The following is a 16,794-nucleotide window of genomic DNA, read 5'->3' on the forward strand; positions in this document are numbered from 1 at the left end:
CTCCGCAAGAACGCGAAGATATGAGCAGGAGTGTTTTTTATTTCTTTTTAACTCAGGCTGACAGATGAACCAGGACTTTGTGTAATCCATAACTGAAGTGTACAAGCAATATAAAAAACTAAACTGCTGTTAGGTTGGGTTTAACCTAAGTTTGCAGACTATGTCCCTAGTCTCTCTACTTTGAATCTGGTAAACTAAAACTCCCTGTCCAAATCCAATTGGTCACGTGACAATTTCTGTATTGTTTTAACGTCATCATTACACTTGATGATGATAACAATAATTATTGATAGTTTAAGAAACCTTGACACTAACATTAGGATCAAGCTGATTAAAAACGACATACGATGTAGTGTGGTCAGGTGAATGGGTTACTGGGTAGCAAAACTACGATGTGTCGAACTCAAAGGCCAAGGAGAAAGGACCCGTTTCTCTTTTTGCTCAACCAAGTAAGTTAGACGAGATGATAGCTGAAACAAATCGTTGAAGAAAAAGACGGGCAGGGTCGCGTCTCTCTTAAAACTCCAAGCACCGGTGTAGTTCCTTTTTCACATGCAAAGGAAACATATCCCTTGTGAACCCCTCTTTTCTTTTCTTAATCATTACGATTATGAATACGGAGCCTTCCACCATTTCCGTTTCAGATGAGAACTGTCATCACTCTATCTCCAAACGTCCCACTAGATAGAAAATTGCCAAAGACAGACAAAAGGCTTTTCAAATTTGTCTTTCTTTTCTGGTTGAAATGGTCCTCTTATCCGCACAAAAAGAGAGAAATGAAATGTTTCAAGATTTAACGGAGAAATGGTCCTGTTCATGGGGTTGGGATCTCTCTCTCTCTGCCATGTATCCTTTGACTTTGAGGGCACTACTCGTGACGATCTCACATGGGGTTAACTCCCTACCTTTCCTTTCTTTTTGTTTCATCCTAATTTTTATATAATATAAAAGAGAGCTACTCTCAAATTCATTTCTCTTGATTTATGTCTAGTCATACAATAAAAAAAAAAAACATTGAGCAGGGGAGGGTAACATGTGAGAGTGCCAACATAACATTTCCCATTGCATGTGATCTCAATACACTTTGGCCTCTCTTTTCAGATATGTTATGTCACGCTCCTCCTCTTAACCAATTTCATTAATTAAAACAATCTATACTTGGACAGGTCCGGTGAGTCATCACAATCCAATCCATGTATATTTATATTCGATAGATTGATAGATTTATAAATACTGTCATGGCTTCAACTCATGCACTGTATTTTCCAGACTACACTAGACCTACGCATATCATTATTTTTATTCAAACTGTATTCGATTCATAAATTAAAACTTTATCTTTATTCTAATTGATTCGAATTTTTTTTTGAAAATTTTAATATAAAATAATTATTTTAGATTTTGAATTAATGAACAATAACGTTAAAATACCATATAATAATTTTAAAAGAAATTAAAATATGTTCTTGGAATTTTTTAACAAACGATTCCGAATGAAATTGTCAAAAAAATTATATATGAATTCGTTGGTCTTATATTCAAATCTTAAATAATGGTTCTTACTTATTTTATTTAAAATAAATGTATGTTGATCAGTTACCTAATAAATGAGTAACCGTGTGTTTTTCTAAGCTACTCCGAATCTAACAATCATCGTCCCTAGTGATAAGAATCATGGAAGTTGTTTATGATCATCTTGAAACTGTTAGCATTTCCACTATTTAGCGTTACGGGGCATGTGTCATGTTTTCTTCCACACACATTGCTCCAACTCTTTGTCAATCCAAAGAGCATCTAAACCAACTCAGCCAACCCCCCTTTTGCCCGAAAAGAGATGAGGTATCCATGTATTTTGTTTCAAAATGATTTTTTTTTAAAAAAACACACCACCTAAAAGGAAATGGTTCGGTTCTCAAGTCTGGATATTGTGGAGGGCAGCCACATCTTTTGCAGCAATTATTTCTTCTGGCAGTGGCAGATATGCCTGTCTGCCTTTGTTACCGCCTTGAGGGTCGGAACAAGAATAATGGACCATCTTATACATGCGTACATAACTGGTGTGAGCATTAGTGAATGGGGATAGCAGCAGTTAAGTAATTGGATTGAACACCACTATCTCTCTTTTGATCAATTTCTCTTTCCTTTTTCCCGGGGGGGGGGGGGGGAGTGATCAAACTTCAGTTTGCTAACTTGGAATATTATGGTAAAAGATAGTGGGAACTCGGTTGTTTACTAATTATAATTATTATCTAATGGATTCAAATGAGAATATTAAATTATATATAGAGATCAAGATTTTTATCAACTTTACACAAAAATGTAATATTTCATTCATATTCATACATAGTATAACAGAATATTTTTTATTTTATAAGAAACAATTGTAATGTGTTACATTTTGATATTTTTACAATTTCGTCTTATTATAAAATATTATAGGGGTCAACATCTGTTGAGACAGGCTTATTCTCAGCTATCCTTTCTTTTAAGCAGATACTGGGATATGTTGTAATTTTAAATCATTCCTTTTTTTTTTATTAATGAAATTCAACCTTTAATGAAAAATTATCGTTGACAACAACACCAGTACCAAATTCACTATCTATCTATGAAATTATTATACCTTAACAATGTTTACCTTTTGGCCATTTTCTTTTATCTTCATTTACAAGTATACACTCTGAAACAATACCATTGAGAAATAACGGAAACAGAAAACAGTATGGCATAATTGCATTCGTTTCGGTACGTAATACTTCTACAAGTTTAGTTTTGTTATAGGTCGGTCGTGTTTATGATAAAACTTTGAGTAGTTTAATTATAAGAGCCTAAAACAAAACATGTGCAATCGAAGACTTGAGATGGTAATTTTGTTGCATGCAAGACGAACAAAATCAATAAAAACTAAAATAAAAGCGCAAGCATGAAGCCAGTGACCCATCACAATTACACGTAACCTTTCTTTGACTGCGGGAGAACTTAGAGACCATGAGAAACATTTCCCATTTAATTTCGTTCCACTGATGCTACCACTCGCCACCACCCTTGCGTCGGTTGCACGACTTTCTCTTCTCCATTTCTCAAATTACTATATGTTTAGTACTGTTATTTAATATCATATGTAAAATGATATCAACGTTTAAAACTTTAAATTCAGTATATAAATTATGATAAACTATATGTTTAGTACCTAATTATTTTGGTCATTCAACTACTTTTTTTATAAAATAATATTTAGTGTCACGTTTGATTTTATTTTAATTTCATATTATTCAAAATTAATGATGATATTGATGTGTTATCGTAAGGTAATGTCACATTATCATTGATTTTTTTAAATAGCACATCAACATATCTATTATTTTTAACGATGGATAACCAAAATATAACATTAAGTATAATTTAAAAAAAATGATAATTATATGACTAACACAAAATAAAAATGATAACTAAAATATTAAACATATAACTTATCTTATAAATTAAAAGCTTTTACACTGTGATTTATGTAAATCTAATTAAAAAAATGAGAAATTTGGTAATAAAATAATAGACTTCCACTTTAACTATTCAAAAATAATTTTATTTATAAATAAAATTTCACCATTTATAAAATTTGAAACTTAAACCATTGGCATATTTTAGTAGTTTTCTATTTAAAATTTATCTAAAGAATTAAAATTCCAAGTAGGAATATTATACATATAGTGTGATGTCAACTTAAAGAAACAGCGCGTGGTAGTGGTGTCAAAAGAAGGAGCAGGCGAAGCGGGTCCCAACCTCACACTGGCTTTCTGCCTCTGGTGCGCTTGTTGTTTTGTATTGGACTATATATAAATCGAGGGCCGCGATCAAGAGGCTACTCCGCCAGTTCACGTATATAAACATAAACGCAGCAACAGATACTCCCTTCATTTACGTCTATAAGAAGAAGAATAACAAAAAATCATTTTCTTAGTAGATTTTGTTATCAGTGCTGCTTATTTCCTTGGGTTGAAAGCGGGTATTTAAATGTTTAGTGGTTTCATTTTGCATTTGCTTTAATTTATATACTTCGAAAGCTTTGTTCCTTCTTCGCCTGCTCTCCAACTAAGCTTGGAAGATGGGTAACGACGAGGGCATCAGCCTTGAGGAGATCAAAAATGAATCCGTCGATTTGGTATGTTCTTTTCTCTAATCATTTGATTACATCGATCATATTAATTTGATGTTTGCAAGTCTATATTGATTGGTTTGTGTTTCTGCTTGTATATATATATTATGAATCATTTGATTTTTGTAGTGTTCTCACTTCTGAAATTGATTTTCGATCCTTCTTTTAAAAAATATGGATGATTCATTTAAACAATGATTTTCGTGTGCTTTGGTTACATCTTTTTCACTCTCTGTAATCTATCTATTCTTCTCTAGTAACTTCATTTTTTTGCTTTTCGCTTTCGCCTTTCTTAAAGAAAGCTTTCTCTAATTAAGAACTCCATTTTTGCTTTTCATTTTCCTATTTCTTGATGGGAGAAAAGAGAGAGAGACTTGGATTTAGCAAAGATCGAGTATAATGAGTGTTTGAATCATCGTTTTCTCCATAAATCTGTCTGTCCGCATTCATCGATGCTTTCGTGAACAATAATCCAAGCTTCCTATGATTCAACTGCTAAATGCTTGCTTTCAGGATTATTTTTTTTTTGTTTTGAAAAATCTGCGATTTACATTTTCTGGAAGTTCTTTCTTTTTTGAAAATTCGGTGTGACCGAATCACATGAAACTGGAGAACGTAGTTGCCGAATGCATTGATGTCGAAGAGAGAAATCGTGATACAACCAAACCAAACAATTCCTTACACGACCGTTTACAATATCTACTTGCCATTATACTAAAAGGCTTGCCAAATGTTCCTTAATCGATGGCTGACTGCTGGTGCATAGATTCTTAATTTAAGTCCAATTTGGTGTTGTTTTCTAAATATTTGATAGAATTATGATGAAAATGGTGGTTTCAAAACACTCGTAAAACCTAGAATTTTTAGTTTTTTCAGTTTTAACTTTGTCTTTGAAAATAAATCATAATTTTATCAGTATACGACTCCACTCAATTATGTATTTATATTTTATTTTAATAATTTAATATTAATATCTTTAAAAATATAATTAATTATTTAATAATTATTTTAATTACTAATATTTTTTAATATTCTTTTTGTCAAAAAATATTTAAATTATTATTTCATAATTATTTTATGTCCATATGTTAAAAAAGTATTGATAATATATTTTTTAATAAAATTTCATATATAAAAATATTATCAATGAATTATCTTAAAATATTTTTTATATTTTCATTATAGTTTAAGTTGATATATTTTATATATAGTATTAATAAGTGTAAATATAATTTAAATGTTATATTTTTAATTTACAACATAATGTCTATGATTGACATTTTATCTTTTCAAACTTACTTCTTACTAACAATTTTAAACCGTTAAACTTTAAATTGTACTTTTATATATAACATTTTCTAAAATTTCATTTTTACATTACTTTTAAAAGCTACTTTTAAAAAACTGCCTAAACTGACTGTTAGTATTTTTACCATATTATAATTGTAACATATAAGCCTTCTTCTTTATTAGTGAGATATTTTGATTTATAAATGGATAATACTTAATTACTTCATAATTATTTTTTAAGCGTTTAAATAAAAGTATTATACTTAAATATATTTAAATGGAAAATTTATAAAATATTAATCAAATCAAGATTCAATCAATATATATAGAATAATATTATTATGTTTAATAAGTATGATTATTTGAAATTTGAGAGTCATCTGACACTATTAATTAATTAATTTTTAATAAGTGTTATTTTATTATTACTTTAATAGATATAGTTTTAAATTATTATTTTTACATAATTTACAATATGAATATTGATTACTTATCACTAAATAATATTATATATAAAACGAATAAAATATCACTAATAATTTATAAATTATTATCTTTATACAATCTTAAACCACCTCTTGATGTAATTACTATACTACAGTAAACATATTTTGAACAAAATAATGTTTGATTTTGAATAAAATAAACACGGATCTCTTCACGAGTCGAGGGGTTAACAACTGTATCAAGCTGTTGGTTTTATGAAATGCAATCATATATTGAAGTTTTTATTTAAGTTCAGTCCGCTTTTCACTGCTATGACGTTGTATTAGGAGCTCTTGAAACCCACCTTTACCTCCGTTAGAATCGATTGTTAGCGATTTTGTTTTTGACTGAGATCAGGTGGGCTACTTCGAAAAATGAATCGATTCCACGTAGTTAGACTAAACGCCACTCCATGATACTCTGCGAAAAGATGCTACGCTTGGTTAATTTTCGCTGCAACTTTAAGCTGAAATGAGCAATCACAACCTAAACGGCTAAACCAAAAAGCATACTAAAAAAAACATTTTTCTGCCGTTTAAGTTGGCTATGACAGTTGGAACGGATTCCTATTGAGGAAGTTTTCGAACAGCTGAAATGTACAAGAGCAGGCTTGACTTCCGAGGAAGGCGCCAATCGCCTTCAAGTTTTTGGACCAAACAAACTAGAAGAGAAAAAGGTCCGTATTGTAAACTACTTATCGCTTATGTATGAGTTTGTAAAATTTTAGCTTGTTTATTGTTGTATAATATGGTGTGATACTCTGCAAACAGGAGAGTAAATTCCTCAAGTTCTTGGGTTTTATGTGGAACCCTTTGTCATGGGTCATGGAAGCTGCTGCTCTAATGGCTATTGCCCTGGCAAATGGTGATGGAAGGCCTCCCGACTGGCAAGACTTCGTTGGTATCATTGCCTTGTTGCTGATCAATTCCACCATAAGTTTTATTGAAGAAAATAATGCTGGAAACGCTGCAGCTGCTCTCATGGCTAATCTTGCTCCAAAAACTAAGGTGGAAATGAAAAATTCAGCAACTCATCTGTTCATAGAGTATCTTTTCTATTTTAATCATGATTTCAGCGTGTTGTTCTTATACCATAATGTAGGTTCTTAGAGATGGTCGATGGAGTGAGCAAGAAGCGGCAATTCTGGTTCCAGGGGACATTATCACTATCAAATTGGGAGACATAGTTCCTGCTGATGCTCGTCTTCTTGAGGGTGATCCTTTGAAGATAGATCAATCTGCTCTCACTGGGGAATCCCTTCCGGTCACGAAAAATCCATCAGATGAAGTGTTCTCTGGCTCAACGTGTAAACAAGGTGAAATAGAAGCAGTTGTTATTGCAACTGGTGTTCACACCTTCTTTGGTAAGGCTGCCCACCTGGTGAACAGCACCAATCAAGTTGGACATTTCCAGCAGGTGCTTACGTCCATTGGTAATTTCTGTATTTGCTCCATTGCTGTTGGAATAATCATTGAGTTAATAGTCATGTACCCAATACAACACCGCAAGTACAGAGATGGAATTGACAATTTATTAGTTCTCTTGATCGGTGGAATCCCAATTGCTATGCCAACAGTTTTATCTGTCACCATGGCTATCGGTTCCCATAGGCTTTCTCAACAAGGAGCTATCACAAAGAGAATGACAGCCATTGAGGAAATGGCAGGCATGGATGTTCTTTGCAGTGATAAGACTGGAACTCTGACTTTAAACAAACTCACTGTTGATCGAAACCTAATTTAAGTGTTTGCAAAGGGAGTCGAAAAAGAGCATGTTATGCTTTATGCAGCAAGGGCTTCAAGGACTGAAAACCAGGATGCTATTGATGCTGCAATTGTAGGGATGCTTGCAGATCCAAAGGAGGTATTATTTTCTTCCAGGTCTTTCTATTATATTTAGGATTGGTCCGAGAACTTTTAAGTCATTTGGATTCTAATTGGCCAGGCAAGAGCTGGTATTCAAGAGGTTCACTTCCTACCATTCAACCCAGTAGACAAGAGAACTGCCCTAACATACATTGATTCTGCTGGAAACTGGCATCGTGCTAGCAAAGGTGCTCCAGAGCAGGTAATGTTACTTCTCTTTTTGTAAAAAGAAAAACAAAATCAATTTTGAAAGTTTAGCTAGGTAACTTCTAACGTACATGCTTCTGTTTTTCTTTCTGAAATAGATCATAGCTCTCTGCAATTGCAAAGAAGATGTCAGGAAAAAGGTTCATGCAGTTATTGATAAGTTTGCTGAACGTGGACTTCGATCTCTAGCAGTTGCAAGACAGGTAAGCAAATTAAACTAGGCTTGCTTCATTTTGATTAAACGAGTAAATTCTGGGTAAAACCATAATATTTAGAGAAATTATTTAACGTCTATTTGTGCAGGAAGTACCCGAGAAATCAAAAGATGCTCCTGGGGAACCATGGCAGCTTATTGGTTTGTTGCCACTGTATGATCCTCCAAGGCATGATAGTGCAGAAACCATCAGAAGAGCCCTAAACCTTGGAGTGAATGTTAAGATGATTACTGGTAAGAGGTTTTCAAATATTATTTTAATATTGTATAATGTCTATAATTTCACGTGTAAATTTTATATTGAAATTTTCCAATTATACCCAGGGGATCAGCTTGCAATTGCCAAAGAAACTGTTAGGAGGCTTGGAATGGGAACAAACATGTACCCTTCCTCTTCCTTGCTGGGCGGGGACAAGGATTCTTCAATTGCTGCTCTCCCTGTAGATGAATTGATTGAGAAGGCTGATGGATTTGCAGGAGTATTTCCAGGTGTGTTTTAGTCGTTTGATGTATCCAAAATCTGCTATATTCCAGAAAAATATGAACTTGCTGATTATCAAGATGATATGTTTGTAGCAGCTATAGTTATCATGCACATTATCTAGGCACCTTAGATATTTTTAGGTCGTTTTTCATAGTGTTAGTAAATTTCTTTGCTAAAGGGTCCTCTACCATAACTTCTCTTTTCCCCCCCTAACAAATCCTTTATATGTCAACGACAGAGCACAAATATGAAATTGTAAAGAGGCTACAAGAGAGGAAACATATTTGTGGCTTGACAGGAGACGGTGTCAACGATGCCCCTGCTTTAAAGAAGGCAGACATTGGAATTGCTGTTGCGGATGCTACAGATGCTGCTCGAAGTGCTTCAGACATTGTACTCACTGAACCTGGGCTAAGTGTCATCATCAGTGCAGTGCTGACCAGCAGGGCTATTTTCCAAAGAATGAAGAACTACAAGGCTTGTCATATTTTAGCTGACTTTTGTTTGCATCTTTACGGTTCCACAGAGTAAAGTGTTTTTATTCTTTGCCCTGATTCTTTTTGACTCTGCAGATCCATGCAGTTTCAATCACCATTCGTATTGTGGTAAGTATTTAAAGAGCTGTTAAGACTTGAACACTATATATAGTTTTACATATGGATTATTTAAATATGTTCATTTGCATTTTGGCAGTTTGGCTTCATGTTTATTGCCTTGATATGGAAGTTTGACTTTGCACCCTTCATGGTTTTAATTATCGCCATCCTAAACGACGGTAAGATGTTACCTTCTATCAATATTATACGTCTAATTGTGTTTGATGAATCTAATTTAATTCATCATCGCATCAATAGGTACAATCATGACAATTTCCAAGGACAGAGTAAAACCGTCTCCACTGCCGGACAGCTGGAAACTCAAGGAGATTTTCTCGACCAGCATTGTGCTTGGAGGTTACTTAGCACTAATGACTGGTATTCTTCTGGGCAATGAAAGACACCGATTTCTTCTCGGTAAGAACAGCTTATGTCCTATTTTTTTGGTTTTATTTTGTGGGATTTGGTATGGTTATGCTAAGCTCCCATTTCGTATATTTCAGAACATGTTTAATGTTAGACCACTGAGGGATAATCCTGAAGAAATGATGGCAGCTTTATACCTTCAAGTAAGTATCGTGAGTCAGGCTCTCATTTTTGTCACACGGTCGCGCAGCTGGTCCTATGTTGAACTTCCTGGACTTCTACTTCTCACTGTGTCATGGTCGGAGGAGAAGAGGAAGAACGAAGGAACGAGGAGGATTTGGGAATAGAGGAACGAGGGTTAGGGATTGAGGAGAGTAATTTGGGAATTGAAATCAGAAAAGGGTCTGAAGCACGAGGGAGTCATGTGTCTCACTTATCTGATGGGTTGGAGCAGACTAAGGAGTACCAGACGAGATGGAGTGGCCCTATCAAGATGGCCCAATACCTGCAGCACCAAAAGAAGGATAAGAAGCAGTTGGTTAAGCATTCTGTTAGTACAGAATGCCAGCTGGAATTGTTAGATTTCCCGTACTAGCTAGTAACTAAATAAATACATGTTGTGTAATCAACATTTCCCTTATGAAATGAATGATGAACTTTCCTTTTCTCTAAATTCTCTCTTCTTCTATCATCTCTATTCTCGTAATCTTCTCTATTTCTCTTCAATCCATAACACACTGCTTTTGTTCTTGCTCAGCTGGTAAGAAAATTTTATTTCTTCTTTTATTTCCTTGGTGAGACTCAGCACATTTTATCAAAGTAAAAACAAAATGAAGCTTAGCCGCCACATGAATTTGTTGTTGGCAGGTGGCCACTGCGATAGCTGTGTATGCAAATTGGGGTTTTGCAAGGATTCAAGGAATGGGTTGGGGATGGGCTGGTGTGATATGGCTTTACAGTGTGGTGACTTATATCCCACTTGATCTCATCAAATTTGCAATCCGATACGTTCTTAGTGGAAAGGCTTGGGATAGCCTCTTGGAGAACAAGGTATATATATAATGGATTCATTCATTTTGCAGTTGCAATTCCAATCTATTGCTGCTCATGAATTTCTTCCTCCCCCAACGATAGACTGCGTTCACTACAAAGAAAGATTATGGGAAAGAGGAAAGAGAAGCTCAATGGGCAGCTGCGCAGAGAACTCTGCATGGCCTTCAACCACCAGAAACCTCAGGCCTCTTCAATGAGAAGAGTGGTTACAGAGACCTTTCGGAGATTGCAGAGCAGGCCAAGCGCAGGGCTGAGGTCGCAAGGTGAGACCCATGCCATGCATGCATGCATGCATATTAATAAAATATGTTCCTTCATCTTTTTTTCATGATTAAGATATTTATTTAATGGAATTGTGTAGGCTGAGAGAGCTGAATACACTTAAGGGGCACGTTGAATCAGTAGTTAAGCTGAAGGGACTTGATATCGACACCATTCAGCAGCATTATACTGTTTAAAGTGCCAAGAGTCCGAGTTGTATGGAATATCGTAGTTATGATGAACAGGAACAAGTGAGGACTATTATTATTATGATAGTAGTAGTGGTAGTGGAGATCCATAGGATCATTTTCGTTTTCATAAATGTTCTGAACATTATTGCATTCCATTGTTACTCTCTTTTTAAATGCAACAGAGGGAACTCCTCGTTTTGACAGCATAATTACAGCACCTTTCCGAGTCCCGCCCTCTTTTCTCATATATTTCCTTTTATTGGTTTTGTTTTATTGCATGTTTTAAAAAGTTACTCGCTCAAGCCTGGAGTGTAATATGTAATTTTAAGAAATGGACATACAGACTTAAAAATCAACCATTTGACTTTGGGGAATGTTGCTGTATATTAACTAAACAATGGAAAATCAACACTACCCAATGATTCATATGTATGCCATCCTATACAACCCATACAACTTTTGTAAACATACTGAAAGGAAAGTAAGCGAAGTGAAGCACTGCACTAACCAGGGCTCCCAACCTGAAATATTTGCTGCAGGGCTTGTGGTAGATTCAACAGTCTCCGTTAATGCTGAATTGCTGATGATACAAAGAAGCAGGTAAACCAAATGTAAGTGGAAAAAACTCTATGAAAATCATATGACATGTTGCATATCCACTCGGAACAAAGCAGGGAAAGTAATAAGTTGTTTTCTAAGGCAATGAAATTTCCATCTCATGAAGATTTTCTTCAAATTTGAATCCAAATACAAATTCAAAAGCAAATTATTCACAACATCAATTACCAGGAACTTCTTCAACTGGAGATGGGAAAAGAAATGGTAAAGATAATACCTTCTGGTAAGTTCAAGGTTCTCAAGGCATCTTCTGCATAAGATAAATGAGCTGGAATAGGTTGGGAGCCCATTGCTCCAGCTGAGCTTGTATGATTCTTCTTAAATTGATGCATTGACCATGCTAGAATTTTCACTCAAGTTGGAAGAACAGAAACAAGATCTGGATATCTAAGACCGATTATCACCTTGCTGCAACAAATGTAAACATAACAGTCCTGTCAACAGCCAAGCAAAACTAACTAGACATTTATTTCCTGTTTAAGATAATTATCGAACCTTATAGTTAAGTATATTCTACAAGAAACAGTTATTCATATTCACTAATTTTAAATAGTAGAAAATTATGACTGAAGCATCCATATACCGGCAAACACAAAATGATTTCAGAAACCAAAATATCCCAAAGATACAACTATAAACCATGTAAATATACAGAAAGTACGAATACACAAGAAAGTACAAAGCCAACCAATCAATCAGAATCATCGAGTGCAAATTCAATCATGTGGTACGGAAGACTATGATACAGCTCTCCTATTTGATTTCCGTACAGCTCCTTGACAAGCCGAACCTGTTATGGTGGAACAAGTAAGTGCTTCAAGAAACAAAACATCACCTAAACACGAGAACTACTGATTTGGGATAATAAAATGTAACAAATTCATATAAGCAACTTGACAGAATTACCTGTTCACGTCTGTTCACATAAGCCTGCAATAATTCTCCAATATGATCTATAAATTTCTGAAAGACATATCGAGAAAAATATTAAGAGCTGATCTAATATCATTATCTCGTAAAAACCAGATATGCAACCAAGTTACCATGGCATTAGAAGAGAGAGAATTTTCTACTTCTCGTAGCAGCAGAAAGAAAGGAATTGTATGTTCAATGATAGTCATCTTTTCAAGAAATGACTTGCTCTCTAGCACACAATGGTACAGCTCACAAGGTTCCCCTACCAAAATTAAAGAAACAAGAATTGTAAGAATAACTCTTGTCACACATATGGACTCAATTTCATTTTCTTACCCAACTTCTCTATAAAAATTACATCTTAAATCAAAATACACCATACAGTATATGCCTTAGCTTGAGGTGATAACTTTTTACATGCAATAAGCCAATTATAATTAACTGCAGATACTGATAATCAAATTATAAAAACTTCTTCAGTAGACCTCTGTACCTGCAAAAGATGTCTCATACAATATGCAAATTCTTGTCCCTTCCAAACAACAAATCACCTGCCACTATATAAGTTTGAGGTCCCAAGAAATGACTTCACAGATACAACAATAACAGATCACATACATAAAAGAGTTGTTGCAATATTGACCACCCAAGACAAAACCTACTAATAATTACACATACTCATTCTGAAACAGATTTGCTTAACTATAACTAAAGAAAAACTCTTTTATTTTTCCAACTCCAAATTAAAAGCACTTCCCCTTAAAATTTAAATCCTATCCCAGGAACTGTTAGAAAGAGGCCCCAGCTTTCCTCATCTTTGATTTGAGTAAACTTTGATGATATTAATTTCAATCACATTCTTCCAAATCAAGTTTTTAAGAGGAAGAATGCAGCATCAGTTATAATCCACGATTATAGGTAATGGAAGTTGCAGAAAGTATTCTCGACATATTTTGTTACCTTATTTCCGAATCTGTAAGTAACCTTTTCTTGGAAATGAGATGTTGGAATGCTGTTTGATTCCACAGATGTGGCATTTCTATCGGCCTCCATATGAAACTGATAAAAAAATCAGATAAGTTAGCATCTAGACAACTTTTATCAAATATGGAATAGAGAAATCATCATTAACAGAGTAATTTAAAGCAAGAACATCAAGACAACTCCACCATCATCAAAGTCCAATTTGAACAGTAAAATAGAACCACAAAAAATTACTTTGAAGCATTCAGAAAGGAAAAACACGATACCTGTTCTCTTATTGTAGTTAATAGCCCGTCATTCCACTGTTCACCATCTTAATCTCTGAAGATCCCGGGGGGGAGTTTTCTCGTCAGGGTTAAAAAATCATGAATAAATCAAAATTTGTTTTCGTATTGGCAAATGAGATTTTAAACATATAGATAAAGCATTACAGAACAGGTATTTGGTTGCTATAAAACACAGTTATAAAAGAAAGTTACTCATACTGCAAATGCATATATTTACCTTGACTTTGAGAAGCTCTTGCAGCTTCAAATTCTTTTTGTAGACGATCATATATCATCTTATCAGAATCCCTAGCAAATCATGATCACTTGGAGCATGAATCCTCAAAGAAAAAAAAAAGACAAAGAATACGAGCATGTTCATCAGCTTTCTACTTTCTACTCTAGGTTCATAAAACCAACAAGAAATCAGCTGCCTTATACAGGTATGTATAAACTATCAACGCCATCATTTTTGTGTAATCTATCCGTACCAATATAACAAAGAATATGTCTTAAGAATTAGGATAGAGATTATATTTATACCTGGAGAGACGCTCTATAAGTTGGGCGTGCCTTTTGACAACATTTGAAACTGAAAATGGCAAAACAAAAACGCGTTTCCTTCAGAAACAGAAATCTCATGTCTGCATACAGAATCGCTGAAGGAAAAGAAAGGAAAGATATATTAGTAACATATTGCTCGTGTAGTATCCAACCGAATATCTCCCTCTTGCATGAAATTCTGTACCAATTACACAGTGAGATATTGTCCTAAATCAACAACTTATAACTATAATGCATGGTTGAAATAAACTAAAATGATGTAGGAAATTAATAATCACTACTTCGTCCATCGCTAGAGTCTTGAGATAAGCTTTTAGGTTGCTGGACCTACACAAAATTTCGAACATTTCATTTCAGGCTGGCATTTGAGCAAAACTTGATAAATTAAAACCATGGAATACAACAAGCTTGGCTTGTACAAATTAGTTAGAAACCAGAGATTGGAAACTTTATTAAACCTTGCGAAGGAAATCTATGAGAATCTGATGAGACGGATTCCACAAATGACTACTTTGCTTTCCTGTTTTCTTTGTAAATTGAAACCAAGCCCTGTAGGACAAAACAAATTGCGAGGGGCGGGAGGCAAAAAGAAAGGCCTTAAGTGAGAATGTGTATGCTTTTTATTTTCTTCTGTTATTGTATTTGCTGGCTCAAATGTTTGAGCTATTGGGCCATTGTTCCTCTTTTTTTTCTACATATGGTTGCCGTACAGCATAAAGGAAACACTCTTGGTTTTTTTTTTTTTCCAATAGGGCATCCGCTTAAATTATTTGGTTCAGTAGGCACCTCAAAAGTTAATTTGGTATCTATGATATTTTCTATAGTTAAGAGCGGACTCGTCATCTCGATTGACGAATTTCATTTCGTGAGATATAATTTTTATATTTCGTGCATAATATTTTAATATTTCTTGTTTTCATTAAAAATTTATTATTATTTTTTTCATATTATTATGCAGATTTATTGCTTGGAAAAAATACATTAAAACTCGTCACGTTAAGTTGACGAGTTCAATCATATTTTTTCTATCTCCAAAATGTGATAGATTATGTTAAAATAATAATAATATATGAACATTAGATTATACATTCAGAAATGCACATTAGGAAGAAAAAAACTACAAACTTAGTACATTAACATAAGGACATAAATATGACTAACCTTACGAACACCATAAATATTAAATAAAATCATTAACATAGCATTATTGATTAAGAAGTTTTAATCTTCATAATCAGTAGACTTGTCAGAGGTAAGATTAAGTTCTTCAATTCCCCATTTTTTTTGTTCTTGTTGTTGTTGTTCACGTACGAATTGGAACCATGCTTCTGAGTCTCCATCATCTATGTTTTTTCTTGGTCATTTGTCTCAGTTGGTGAGATATTTGAGCTGGAAGAAACATCCTCAATGGTACGAGCAAGGTCGAGATCATTGAACTCTACAAACAAATCGACAATAGAGAAAGAGTGATAGTAATATGTCTCAATCATTCCAGCAATATCTACATCATCGCTTAGATGAAACCTCGTGCATGATAGTGGAAATATATAATAAGGAAGATATTTTTCTACTACTTTCGAGTAGAACTCTTGTTTCTATATTGAACTTCAACTCGCGTTGTTGAATGTTTCTTGGGAAACACATGGTTATAGATTTGCAATCGTAAGTTGCACAAATAGTTGACATATTTGAAAAAAAATTCAAGCTTTGAAAGTGAAAGATTGAAGGTGTTTTGGTTTTTCCCCCGCTTCAATAGCATAATAAAATGGCTTTCAACTCACACATATTAATAGTTGCTGAAGATGATTAAATGAGCATTGAAAAGTTGGTGAAATGGGTCTTTATTTGGCCTATGAGAAACACAAGTTTTATCTTATATGAAGTGATAAATGCACCACAAAAAGGTTTTTTTATTTGAGTTGATACATCAATGAAAAGTTACTGAAGATGATAAGACACCACTATTTTACCCTTTGTCTGAAAAGTTGTTTAAATTATGCATTGAATGGTCTCTAAAAAGTTATAAAAGATGATAATGCACCACTATTTCACGTATTTTCTGAAAAGTTGTTTAAATTATGCGTAGAACGACCTCTGAAAAGTTGCAGAAGATGATAATGTACCACTATTTTACCCGTTTTCTGAAAGTTGTTTAACTTATACATTGAATGACCTATGAAAGTTGCAGAAGATGATAATGCACCACTATTTCACCTGTTTTCTGAAAAGCTATTTGAATTATGTATTGAATGACCTCTGAAAAGTTGCAGAAGATGATAAT

The 16,794-nt window shown here is 34.0% G+C and overlaps 1 protein-coding gene, 1 long non-coding RNA gene and 1 pseudogene across 3 annotated transcripts; 1 reads left to right on the forward strand and 2 right to left on the reverse strand.

Annotated features, from left to right (window-relative positions):
* Nucleotides 1-3,891: 3,891 nt before the first annotated feature.
* Nucleotides 3,892-11,396, forward strand: LOC120150344 (annotated as a pseudogene).
* A 611-nt stretch (nucleotides 11,397-12,007) lies between these two features.
* Nucleotides 12,008-13,776, reverse strand: LOC120150337. Its single transcript, XM_039163035.1, has 6 exons — nucleotides 13,660-13,776; nucleotides 13,193-13,250; nucleotides 12,828-12,961; nucleotides 12,691-12,747; nucleotides 12,477-12,574; nucleotides 12,008-12,192 (listed from the first exon to the last, which is right to left on the reverse strand). Exons 1-6 carry the CDS (start codon nucleotides 13,750-13,752, stop codon nucleotides 12,138-12,140), a joined length of 495 nt encoding a protein of 164 aa, XP_039018966.1. The 5' UTR covers nucleotides 13,753-13,776; the 3' UTR covers nucleotides 12,008-12,137.
* An 878-nt stretch (nucleotides 13,777-14,654) lies between these two features.
* LOC120150364 lies at nucleotides 14,655-15,134 on the reverse strand. Of its 2 annotated transcripts, none has more exons than XR_005518522.1 (3): nucleotides 14,972-15,134; nucleotides 14,795-14,840; nucleotides 14,655-14,691 (listed from the first exon to the last, which is right to left on the reverse strand). It is a non-coding gene; the product is annotated as an uncharacterized LOC120150364 (long non-coding RNA). The 2 variants fall into 2 exon arrangements; XR_005518521.1 differs by having other exon boundaries at nucleotides 14,660-14,691; nucleotides 14,792-14,840.
* Nucleotides 15,135-16,794: the final 1,660 nt, after the last annotated feature.

The sequence above is a fragment of the Hibiscus syriacus genome, unplaced genomic scaffold, assembly GCF_006381635.1.
Source record: "Hibiscus syriacus cultivar Baekdansim isolate YM2019G1 unplaced genomic scaffold, ASM638163v2 tig00002793_pilon, whole genome shotgun sequence".
NCBI classification, from domain to species: Eukaryota; Viridiplantae; Streptophyta; class Magnoliopsida; order Malvales; family Malvaceae; genus Hibiscus; species Hibiscus syriacus.

Excerpts from the sequence above, each read along its gene's own strand:
- LOC120150337 (XM_039163035.1), bottom strand. The coding sequence starts at position 13,752 with ATGGAGGCCGATAGAAATGCCACATCTGTGGAATCAAACAGCATTCCA. Across the intron at positions 12,748-12,827 it reads CTCTCTCTTCTAATGCCATG|AAATTTATAGATCATATTGG; the intron begins GTAACTTGGTTG and ends TATGTCTTTCAG. Across the intron at positions 12,193-12,476 it reads GCACTCGATGATTCTGATTG|CAAGGTGATAATCGGTCTTA; the intron begins ATTGGTTGGCTT and ends CATTTGTTGCAG.